General features: G+C 54.6%; 1 protein-coding gene across 1 annotated transcript in view; it reads left to right on the plus strand.

Annotated features, from left to right (window-relative positions):
* Positions 1-291: 291 nt before the first annotated feature.
* The window catches only part of LOC132830400 (MAM domain-containing glycosylphosphatidylinositol anchor protein 1-like), a 243,115-nt gene continuing 229,410 nt past the window's right edge, over positions 292-13,996 (plus strand). Inside the window, exon 1 of the mRNA XM_060848071.1 lies at positions 292-371. Coding sequence (XP_060704054.1) covers positions 308-371 — 64 coding nt within the window. The 5' untranslated portion in view covers positions 292-307. The remainder of the gene's footprint in view (positions 372-13,996) is intronic.

Raw genomic sequence — 13,996 nt, forward strand, 5'->3', positions numbered from 1 at the left:
GAGAGAGAGAGAGACTGGGTGTGGGGAGGTTTTGGAGAGAGGGAGTGTGACAGTGTAGGGGTGGAGGCAGAGGGAGGGAGGGACAGAGGGAGGAGAGAGAGAGGGCGGTACGAGCTCAGTCAGAGGACGGAGCGGAGAGAGAGAGAGAGAGAGAAGGAACGGGAAAGGAGGAGAGACAGAGAGGGACAGCGGCTGTAGGAGAGAGAGAGAGAGAGGGGGAAGGAGAGGAGGAGAGGAGGAGGGAGAGGGACAGAGGGAGGGAGGGAGGGAGCGGGCGGCGGAGCCGGGGACCGGGGACCGGCCGAGGATGGAGCTGCTCCCGGTGCCGCTCCTGATGCTGCTCACCACAGTCCGGGGCCAAGGCGTCTACGGTAAGGGCTACAGGGGGCAAATACACCGGGATAGGGGGCAAATACACCGGGACAGGGGGCAAATACACCGGGACAGGGGGCAAATACACCGGGACAGGGGGCAAATACACCGGGACAGGGGGTAATACACCGGGATAGGGGGTAATACACCGGGACAGGGGGTAATACACCGGGACAGGGGGCAAATACACCGGGACAGGGGGTAATACACCGGGACAGGGGGTAATACACCGGGACAGGGGGCAAATACACCGGGACAGGGGGCAAATACACCGGGACAGGGGGTAATACACCGGGATAGGGGGTAATACACCGGGACAGGGGGCAAATACACCGGGACAGGGGGCAAATACACCGGGACAGGGGGTAATACACCGGGATAGGGGGTAATACACCGGGACAGGGGGCAAATACACCGGGACAGGGGGCAAATACACCGGGACAGGGGGCAAATACACCGGGACAGGGGGCAAATACACCGGGACAGGGGGTAATACACCGGGATAGGGGCAAATACACCGGGACAGGGGGCAAATACACCGGGACAGGGGGTAATACACCGGGATAGGGGCAAATACACCGGGACAGGGGGCAAATACACCGGGACAGGGGGTAATACACCGGGACAGGGGGCAAATACACCGGGACAGGGGGCAAATACACCGGGACAGGGGGTAATACACCGGGACAGGGGGTAATACACCGGGACAGGGGGTAATACACCGGGACAGGGGGCAATACACCGGGACAGGGGGCAATACACCGGGACAGGGGGTAATACACCGGGACAGGGGGTAATACACCGGGACAGGGGGCAATACACCGGGACAGGGGGCAATACACCGGGACAGGGGCAAATACACCGGGACAGGGGGCAAATACACCGGGACAGGGGGTAATACACCGGGACAGGGGGCAAATACACCGGGACAGGGGCAAATACACCGGGACAGGGGGTAATACACCGGGACAGGGGGTAATACACCGGGACAGGGGGCAAATACACCGGGACAGGGGGTAATACACCGGGACAGGGGGTAATACACCGGGACAGGGGGCAAATACACCGGGACAGGGGGTAATACACCGGGACAGGGGGCAAATACACCGGGACAGGGGGTAATACACCGGGACAGGGGGTAATACACCGGGACAGGGGGCAAATACACCGGGACAGGGGGTAATACACCGGGATAGGGGGTAATACACCGGGACAGGGGGTAATACACCGGGACGGGGGTAATACACCGGGACAGGGGGCAAATACACCGGGACAGGGGGTAATACACCGGGACAGGGGGTAATACACCGGGACAGGGGGCAAATACACCGGGATAGGGGGTAATACACCGGGACAGGGGGCAAATACACCGGGACAGGGGGTAATACACCGGGATAGGGGGCAAATACACCGGGACAGGGGGTAATACACCGGGACAGGGGGTAATACACCGGGACAGGGGGCAAATACACCGGGACAGGGGGTAATACACCGGGACAGGGGGCAAATACACCGGGACAGGGGGCAAATACACCGGGACAGGGGGCAAATACACCGGAATAGGGGATAATACACCGGGACAGGGGGCAAATACACCGGGACAGGGGGTAATACAGCGGGACAGGGGCAAATACAGCGGGACAGGGGCAAATACAGCGGGACAGGGGCAAATACAGCGGGACAGGGGCAAATGCACCGGGACAGGGGGCAAATGCACCGGGACAGGGGGCAAATACACCGGGACAGGGGGCAAATACACCGGAATAGGGGATAATACACCGGGACAGGGGGCAAATACACCGGGACAGGGGCAAATACACCGGGACAGGGGGTAATACAGCGGGACAGGGGCAAATACACCGGAATAGGGGATAATACACCGGGACAGGGGGCAAATACACCGGGACAGGGGCAAATACACCGGAATAGGGGATAATACACCGGGACAGGGGGCAAATACACCGGGACAGGGGCAAATACACCGGGACAGGGGGTAATACAGCGGGACAGGGGCAAATACACCGGAATAGGGGATAATACACCGGGACAGGGGGCAAATACACCGGGACAGGGGCAAATACACCGGGACAGGGGGTAATACAGCGGGACAGGGGCAAATACACCGGGACAGGGGCAAATACACCGGGACAGGGGCAAATACACCGGGACAGGGGGCAAATACACCGGGACAGGGGCAAATACACCGGGACAGGGGGCAAATACACCGGGACAGGGGGTAATACACCGGGACAGGGGGCAAATACACCGGGACAGGGGGTAATACAGCGGGACAGGGGCAAATACACCGGAATAGGGGATAATACACCGGGACAGGGGGCAAATACACCGGGACAGGGGCAAATACACCGGGACAGGGGGTAATACAGCGGGACAGGGGCAAATACACCGGGACAGGGGCAAATACACCGGGACAGGGGCAAATACACCGGGACAGGGGCAAATACACCGGGACAGGGGGTAATACACCGGGACAGGGGGCAAATACACCGGGATAGGGGGTAATACACCGGGACAGGGGGCAAATACACCGGGACAGGGGGTAATACAACGGGACAGGGGGTAATACAACGGGACAGGGGGCAAATACACCGGGACAGGGGGCAAATACACCGGGATAGGGGCAAATACACCGGGATAGGGGCAAATACACCGGGACAGGGGGTAATACACCGGGACAGGGGCAAATACACCGGGACAGGGGGTAATACACCGGGACAGGGGGCAAATACACCGGGATAGGGGCAAATACACCGGGACAGGGGGTAATACACCGGGACAGGGGGTAATACACCGGGACAGGGGGTAATACACCGGGACAGGGGGCAAATACACCGGGACAGGGGCAAATACACCGGGACAGGGGCAAATACACCGGGACAGGGGGCAAATACACCGGGACAGGGGGCAAATACACCGGAATAGGGGATAATACACCGGGACAGGGGGCAAATACACCGGGACAGGGGCAAATACACCGGGACAGGGGGTAATACAGCGGGACAGGGGCAAATACACCGGAATAGGGGATAATACACCGGGACAGGGGGCAAATACACCGGGACAGGGGCAAATACACCGGGACAGGGGCAAATACACCGGGACAGAGGCAAATACACCGGGACAGGGGGCAAATACACCGGGACAGGGGCAAATACACCGGGACAGGGGCAAATACACCGGGACAGGGGGTAATACACCGGGACAGGGGGCAAATACACCGGGACAGGGGCAAATACACCGGGACAGGGGGTAATACACCGGGACAGGGGGCAAATACACCGGGACAGGGGGCAAATACACCGGGATAGGGGGTAATACACCGGGACAGGGGCAAATACACCGGGACAGGGGGTAATACACCGGGATAGGGGGCAAATACACCGGGATAGGGGGTAATACACCGGGACAGGGGGCAAATACACCGGGACAGGGGGTAATACAACGGGACAGGGGGTAATACAACGGGACAGGGGGCAAATACACCGGGACAGGGGGCAAATACACCGGGATAGGGGCAAATACACCAGGACAGGGGGTAATACACCGGGACAGGGGCAAATACACCGGGACAGGGGGTAATACACCGGGACAGGGGGCAAATACACCGGGATAGGGGCAAATACACCGGGACAGGGGGTAATACACCGGGACAGGGGCAAATACACCGGGACAGGGGCAAATACACCGGGACAGGGGGCAAATACACCGGGACAGGGGGTAATACACCGGGATAGGGGGCAAATACACCGGGACAGGGGGTAATACTCCGGGATGGGGCAAATACACCGGGACAGGGGGCAAATACACCAGGACAGGGGGTAATACACCGGGACAGGGGGCAAATACACCGGGATAGGGGCAAATACACCGGGATAGGGGCAAATACACCGGGACAGGGGGTAATACACCGGGACAGGGGGTAATACACCGGGACAGTGGGTAATACACCGGGACAGGGGGTAATACACCGGGACAGTGGGTAATACACCGGAACAGGGGGTAATACACCGGGACAGGGGTCAAATACACCGGGACAGGGGCAAATACACCGGGACAGGGGCAAATACACCGGGACAGGGGGTAATACACCGGGATAGGGGCAAATACACCGGGACAGGGGGCAAATACACCGGGACAGGGGGTAATACACCGGGATAGGGGCAAATACACCGGGACAGGGGGCAAATACACCGTGACAGGGGCAAATACACCGGGACAGGGGGCAAATACACCGGGACAGGGGCAAATTCACCGGGACAGGGGGCAAATACACCGTGATAGGGGCAAATACACCGGGACAGGGGGTAATACACCGGGATAGGGGGTAATACACCGGGATGGGGCAAATACACCGGGATAGGGGGCAAATACACCGGGATAGGGGGTAATACACCGGGATGGGGCAAATACACCGGGATAGGGGGCAAATACACCGGGATAGGGGGCAAATACACCGGGATAGGGGGCAAATACACCGGGACAGGGCCAAATACACCGGGACAGGGGCCAAATACACCGGGACAGGGGGCAAATACACCGGGACGGGGGAAATACACCGGGATAGGGGGTAATACACCGGGATAGGGTGTAAATACACCGGGAGAGGGGCAAATACACCGGGATGGGGGTAGTACACTGGGATATGGGGCAAATATACCGGGATAGGGGTAAATGTACTGGGATAGGGGGCAAATATACCCGGATAGGGGGTAAATACACCGGGATAGGGGGCAAATATACCGGGATGGGGGTAATACACCGGGACAGGGGGCAAATATACCGGGACAGGGGGCAAATATACCGGGATAGGGGTAATACTCCGGGATAGGGGGCAAATATACTGGGATGTGGGTAAATACACCGGGACAGGGGGTAAATACACCGGGACAGGGGGCAAATACACCGGGATAGGGGGCAAATACACCGGGATAGGGGGCAAATACACCGGGATGGGGGTAATACACCGGGATAGGGGGTAATACACCGGGATTAGGGACAAATACACCGGGATAGGGGGCAAATACACTGGGACAGGGCCAAATACACCGGGACAGGGGGCAAATACACTGGGACAGGGGCAAATACACCGGGATAGGGGGTAATACACCGGGATAGGGTGTAAATACACCGGGACAGGGCCAAATACACCGGGACAGGGGCAAATACACCGGGATAGGGTGTAAATACACCGGGATAGGGGCAAATACACCGGGATAGGGGGTAATACACCAGGATAGGGGGTAATATACCGGGATGGGGGGCAAGTATAACGGGATAAGGGGTAAATATACCGGGATAGGGGGCAAATACACCGGGATGGGGGTAAATACACCGGGATGGGGGCAAATATACCGGGATGGGGGTAATACACCGGGACAGGGGGCAAATATACCGGGATAGGGGGTAATACACCGGGATAGGGGGCAAATATACTGGGATGGGGTAATACACCGGGACAGGGGGTAAATACACCGGGATAGGGGGTAAATACACCAAGATACGGGGCAAATATACCGGGATAGGGGGTAATACACCGGGATAGGGGGCAAATATACCGGGATAGGGGGTAAATACACCGGGATAGGGGGTAAATACACCGGGATGGGGGTAAATACACCGGGATGGGGGCAAATACACCGGGATAGGGGGCAAATACACCGGGATAGTGGGTAATACACCGGGATAGGGACAAATACACCGGGATAGGGACAAATACACCGGGACAGGGGGCAAATACACCGGGATAGGGGGTAATACACCGGGATAGGGGCAAATACACCGGGATAGGGGGTAATACACCGGGATAGGGGGCAAATACACCGGGATAGGGGGTAATACACCAGGATAGGGGGTAATATACCGGGATGGGGGGCAAGTATACCGGGATAAGGGGTAAATATACTGGAATAGGGGGCAAAAACACCGGGATGGGGGTAATACACTGGGATATGGGGCAAATATACCGGGATAGGGGTAAATGTACTGGGATAGGGGGCAAATATACCGGGATAGGGGGTAAATACACCGGGATAGGGGGCAAATATACCGGGATGGGGGTAATACACCGGGACAGGGGGCAAATATACCAGGATAGGGGGTAATACACCGGGATGGGGGCAAATATACTGGGATGGGGGTAATACACCGGGACAGGGGGTAAATACACCGGGACAGGGGGTAAATACACCGGGATATGGGGCAAATATACCGGGATGGGGGTAATACACCGGGATAGGGGGCAAATATACCGGGATAGGGGGTAAATACACCGGGATAGGGGGTAAATACACCGGGATGGGGGTAATACACCGGGATAGGGGGCAAATATACCGGGATAGTGGGTAATACACCGGGATAATGGGTAATACACCGGGATAGGGGGCAAATACACCGGGATAGGGGGTAAATACACCGGGATAGGGGCAAATACACCGGGATAGGGGGTAAATACACCAGGATAGAGGGTAAATACACCGGGACAGGGGGAACATACACCGAGACAGGGGGCAAATACACCAGGATAGAGGGTAAATATACCGGGATAGGTGGTAAATACACCGGGACAGGGGGCAAGTATACAGGGATAGGGGGCAAATACACTGAATTGGGGGCAAGTATACTGGGATAGGGGTTAAATACACCGAGGTATAGGGGGTAAATACACCAGGATGGGGGCAAATACACTGGGATAGGGGGTAAATACACCGGGACGGGGGTAAATACTCTGGGACAGGTGGGTAAATACACCGGGGTATGATGTAAATACACCGCGATAGGGGTAAATACACCGGGACGGGGGTAAATACACTGGGCCAGGGGGTAAATACACTGGGACAGGGGGTAAATACGCCGGGCCGGGGGTAAATACACCGGGACAATAGGGTAAATACACTGGGCTACAGGGGGTAAATACACCGGGACAGGGGTAAATATACCAGGCTATGGGGGTAAATACACTGGGCTACAGGGGGTAAATACACCGGGACGGGGGTAAATATACCGGGCTATGGGGGTAAATACACCAGGATATGGGGGTAAATACACCGGGGTATGGGGGTAAATTCTCCGGGGTAATGGGTAAATACACCAGGGTGTACGGGGTAAAAACACCGGGATATGAGGGTAATTACTCCAGGATAGGGGGTAAATACACCGGGCTACAGGGGGTAAATACACTGGGAGGGGGTAAATACACCAGGGTATGGGGTAAATACACCAGGGTATGGGGTAAATACACAGGGACGGGGGTAAATACACCGGGCTACAGGGGGTAAATACACTGGGAGGGGGTAAATACACCAGGGTATGGGGTAAATACACCAGGGTATGGGGTAAATACACAGGGACGGGGGTAAATACACCGGGCTACAGGGGGTAAATACACTGGGGTAGGGGTTAAATACACTGGGTTGGGGGTAAATACTCCGGGGTGTGGGGTAAATACACAGGGGTATGGGGGAGGTAAATACATCGGGATAGGGGGTAAATACATCGGGATAGGGGGTAAATACACCGGGCTACAAAGGGTGAATACACCGGGACGGGGGTAAATACACCAGGTTAGGGGGTAAATACACCGGGGTATGGGGTAAATAAACCGGGACGGGGGTAAATACACCGGGCTACAGGGGGTAAATACACCGGGCTACAGGGGGTAAATACACCGGGGTAGGGGTTAAATACACCGGGTTGGGGGTAAATACTCTGGGATGTGGGGGTAAATACATGGGGTATGGGGGTGAATACACCAGGATGGGGGTAAATACACCGGGACGGGGGTAAATACACCGGGGAATGGGGGTAAACACACCGGGACAGGGGTAAATACACCGGGACAGGGGTAAATACACCGGGACAGGGGTAAATACACCGGGACAGGGGTAAATACACCGGGACAGGGGTAAATACACCGGGACAGGGGTAAATACACCGGGTTGGGGTGGTAAATACACGGGGGTATAGGGGTAAATACACTGGGATGGGGGGTAAATACACCAGGGTATGGAGGTAAATACACCAGGACAGGGGGTAAATACACCGGGGTATGGGGGTAAATACACCAGGACAGGGGTTAAATACACCGGGAGAGGGGGTAAATACACCGGGGTATGGGGGTAATTATACCGGGATATGGGTAAATACACCGGGTTGGGGGGTAAATACACGGGGCTACAGGGGCTAAATACACCGGGACAGGAGTAAATACACCAGGGTATGGGGGAGTAAATACACCGGGAGAGGGGGTAAATACACCGGGACAGGGGGTAAATACACCGGGACATGCGGGTAAATACACCGGGGTATGGGGGTAAATACACCGGGACGGGGGTAAATACACCGGGGTATGGGGGAGTAAATACACCGGGAGAGGGGGTAAATACACCGGGGTATGGGGTAAATACACCGGGACATGGGGGTAAATACACCTGTCTAGGGGGTAATAACACTGGGACAGGGGTAAATACACCGGGATACGGGGTTAAATACACCGGGACGGGGGTAAATACACCGGGGCATAGGGGGTAAATATACCGGGATGGGGGTAAATACACCGGGGTATGTGGGTAAATACACTGGCCTACAGGGGGTAAATGCACCGGGGTATGGGGGTAAATGCACTGGGACAGGTGGTAAATACACCGGCCTACGGGGGTAATACACCAGGGTATGGGGGTAAATGCACCAGGCAACAGGGGGTAAATACACCGGGGTAGGAGGTAAATACACCGGGGTATGGGGGTAAATATCCCGGGACAGGGGTAAATACACAGGGATATGGGTGTAATTACACCAGGACAGGGGGTAAATACACCAGGGTAGGGGGTAAATATACTGGGCGTCAGGGGGGCAATTACACCGGGGTATAGTGGATAATTTCAATGGGAGAGGGGGTAAATACACCAGGACTGGGGGTAAATACACTGGGACGGGGGTAAATACACTGAGCTACAGGGGTAATTACACTGGGACGGGGGTAATTACACCAGGACAGGGGGTAAATGCACCAGGATAAGGGGTAAATATACTGGGCGTCAGGGGGGCGATTACACCGGGGTATAGGGGATAATTACACTGGGGGGGGGGGTAAATACACCGGGACAGGGGGTAGATACACCGGGACAGGGGGTAAATACACCGAGCTACAGGGGTAATTACACTGGGACAGGGGGTAAATACACCGGGCCACAGGGGGTAAATACACCAGGATAGGGGGTAAATACACTGGGTGTCAGGGGGGCGATTACACCGGGGTATAGGGGATAATTACAATGGGAGGGGGGTAAATACACCCGGACAGGGGGTAAATACACCGAGCTACAGGGGTAATTACACTGGGATGGGGTAAATACACCGGGACAGGGGGTAAATACACCGGGATATGGGGGTAAATACACCGGGGTATGGGGGTAAATATGCCGGGCTACAGAGGGTAAAAACACTGAGTTATCAGGGGTAATTACACTTGGCTACAGGGGGTAAATACACCGGGATGGGGGTAAATACACCAGAACAGGGGGTAAATACACCGGGATGGGGGTAAATACACCAGAACAGGGGGTAAATACACCGGGATAAGGGGTAAATACACCGGGGTATAGGGGGTAAATACTCCGGAACAGGGGATAAATAGACTGGGACAGGGGGTAAATACACAGGGATATGGGTGTAATTACACTGGGACAGGGGGTAAATAAACCAGGACAGGGGGTAAACATACTGGGACAGGGGGTAAACATACTGGGACAGGGGTAAATATACTGGGATACGGGGGTAAATACACGGGCTACAGTGGGGTATATACACCGGGACAGGGGGTAAATACACCAGGATGGGGGTAAATATACCGGGATACGGGGGTAAATACACCAGGGTATAGGGTAAATACACCGGGGTATAGGGTAAATACACCGGGGTATAGGGTAAATACACCGGGGTATAGGGGATAAATACACTGGGCTATGGGGGTAAATACACTGGGATAGGGGGTAAATACATCGGGATATGGGGTAAATATACTGGGCGTCAGGGGGGGCGCGATTACACCGGGGTATAGTGGATAATTACAATGGGAGAGGGTGTAAATACACCTGGACAGAGGGGTAAATACACCGAGCTACAGGGGTAATTACACTTGGACAGGGGGTAAATACACTGGGACAGGGCGTAAATACACAGGGGTAGGGGGTAAATACACAGGGATAAGGGTGTAATTACATCAGGACAGGGGGCAATTACACCAGGACAGGGGGTAAATGCACCAGGATAGGGGGTAAATATACTGGGTGTCAGGGGGGTGATTACACCGGGGTATAGTGAATAATTACACTGGGAGAGGGGTTAAATACATCGGGACAGGGGGTAAATACATCCAGACGGGGGTAAATACACCGAGCTACATGGGTAATTACACTGGGACAGGGGTAAATACACCGGGACGGGGGTAAATACACCAGGCTATAGGGGGTAAATACACCGGGCTATGGGGGTAAATTAACCGGGGTATGGGGGTAATTTCACCGGGGTATGGGGGTAATTTCACCGGGCTACAGGGGGTAAATACACCGGGACAGGGGGTAAATACACCAGGCTACAGGGGGTAAATACACCGGGGTATGGGGGTAAATTTACCGGGGTATGGGGGTAATTTCACCGGGGTATGGGGGTAATTTCACTGGGCTACAGGGGGTAAATACACCGGGGTATGGGGGTAAATTTACCGGGGTATGGGGGTAATTTCACCGGGCTACAGGGGGTAAATACACCGGGACAGGGGGTAAATACACCAGGGCATAGGGGTAAATACACCGAAACAGGGGTAAATACACCGGGATAGGGGGTAAATACACCGGGACATGGGGTAAATATACCGGGATACGGGGGTAAATACACTGGGACAGGGGGTAAATACACCGGGATGGGAGGTATATACACCGGGGTATGGGGGTAAATACACTGGGCTACAGGGGTAAAAACACTGGGGTAGGGGGTAAATACACCGGGATACAGGGGGTAAATACACCAGGATAGGGGATAAATACACCGGGACATGGGGTAAATACACCGGGACATGGGTAAAAACACCGGGACAGGGGGTAAATACACCAGGACAGGGGGTAAATATACTGGGCGTCAGGGGGTGATTACTCCGGGGTATAGGGGATAATTACAATGGGAGAGGGGTAAATACACCCAGACAGGGGGGTAAATACACCGAGCTACAGGGGTAATTACACTGGGACAGGGGGTAAATACACAGGGGTATGGGTGTAATTACACCAGGACAGGATGTAAATACACCCGGATAGGGGGTAAATATACTGGGCGTCAGGGGGCAATTACACCGGAGTATAGGGGATAATTACATTGGGAGGGGGTAAATACACCAGGATAGGGGGTAAGTGCACCAGGACAGGGGGTAATTACACTGGGACAGGGGGTAAATATACCAGGACAGGGGGTAATTACACTGGGACAGGGGGTAAATATACCAGGACAGGGGGTAAATATACCAGGACAGGGGGTAAATACACTGGGACAGGGGTTAAATATACCGGGACAGCTGGTAAATACACCGGGGCGGGGGTAAATACACCGGGAAAGGGGGTAAATATACCGGGATACAGGGGAAAATACACAGGCTACAGTGGGGTAAATACACCGGGACAGCGGGTAAATACACCGGGATACAGGGGGTAAATACACAGGGATGGTGTTAAATACACCGGGACGTGGGGTAAATACACCGGGATACAGGGAGTAAATATACCGGGATACAGGGGGTAAATACACCGGGATGGTGGTAAATACACCAGGCTACAGGGGGTAAATACACCAGGATAGGGAGTAAATACACCAGGGTATGGGGGTAAAAACACTGGGGTATGGAGGTAATTACACCGGGCTACAGGGGGTAAATACACTGGGACGGGGGTAAATACACCGGGATGGGGGTAAATACACCGGAACGGGGATAAATACACCAGGACAGGGGGTAAATATACTGGACATCAGGGGGGGCAATTACACCCGGGTATAGTCGATAATTTCACTGGGAGAGGGGTAAATACACAAGGATAGGGGGTAAATACACCGGGACAGGGTAAATACACCGGGATTGGGGGTAAATACACCCAGACAGGGGGTAAATACACCGTGCTATAGGGGTAATTACACTGGGATAGGGGTAAATACACCTGAACAGGGGGTAATTACACCAGGGTATGGGGATAAATATACCAGGATATGGGGTAAATATACCGGGACAGGGGGTAAATACACGGGCTACAGTGGGGTAAATATACCGGGACAGGGGGTAAATATACCGGGACAGGGAGTAAATACACCAGGATGGGGTAAATACACCGGGATAGGGGGTAAATACACCGGGATATGGGGGTAAATACACCGGGGTATGGGGGTAAATATACTGGGATACAGGGGGTAAATACACCGGGACGGGGTAAATATATCAGGCTACAGGGGATGATTGCACTGGGATAGGGGTAAATACACCGGGATAGGGGGTAAATACACCAGGGTATGGGGGTAAATATACCAGGATACGGGGGTAAATATACCGGGACAAGGGGTAAATGCGCCGGGATAGGGGGTAAATGCGCCGGGATATGGGGGTAAATACACCAGGGTATGGGGGTAAATATACTGGGATACAGGGGGTAAATACACTGGGACAGGGGTAAATACACCGGGATAGGGGGTAAATACACCGGAATATGTGGTAATTACACCAGGACAGGGGGTAAATACACCGGGATGGGGTAAATATATCGGGCTACAGGGGGTGATTACACCGGGATGGGGGTAAATACACCCGTATAGGGGGTAAATATATCGGGCTACAGGGGGTAATTACACCAGGATGGGGTAAATACATCCGGATAGGGAGTAAATACACCGGGCTACCGGGGGTAAATACACCAGGATAGGGGGTTACTATACCAGGCTACAGGGGGTAAATACAACGGGCTACAGGGGGTAAATACAACGGGCTACAGGAGGGTAAATACACCGGGACAGGGGGTAAATACACAGGGATATGGGTGTAATTACACCAGGACAGGGGAGTAAATACACCAGGGTAGGGGGTAAATATACTGGGCGTCAGGGGGGCAATTACACCGGGGTATAGTGGATAATTTCAATGGGAGAGGGGGTAAATACACCAGGACTGGGGGTAAATACACCGGGACAGGGGGTAAATACACTGAGCTACAGGGGTAATTACACCAGGACAGGGGGTAAATGCACCAGGATAAGGGGTAAATATATTGGGCGTCAGGGGGGCGATTACACCGGGGTATAGGGGATAATTACACTGGGAGAGGGGGTAAATACACCAGGATAGGGGGTAAATATCCCAGGGTATAGGGGTAAATACGCTGAGAGAGAGGGGTAAATACACTGGGGTATGGGGGTAAATACACCGGGGTATGGGGGTAAATATCCCAGGGTATGGGGTAAATACGCTGAGAGAGAGGGGTAAATACACCGGGGTATGGGGGTAAATACATTGGGGTGTAGGGGGTAAATACACCGGGATAGGGGATAAATACACTGGGGTGTAGGGGTAATTACACTGGGA

The sequence above is a fragment of the Hemiscyllium ocellatum genome, chromosome 3 (assembly GCF_020745735.1).
Source record: "Hemiscyllium ocellatum isolate sHemOce1 chromosome 3, sHemOce1.pat.X.cur, whole genome shotgun sequence".
Lineage (NCBI taxonomy): Eukaryota > Metazoa > Chordata > Chondrichthyes > Orectolobiformes > Hemiscylliidae > Hemiscyllium > Hemiscyllium ocellatum.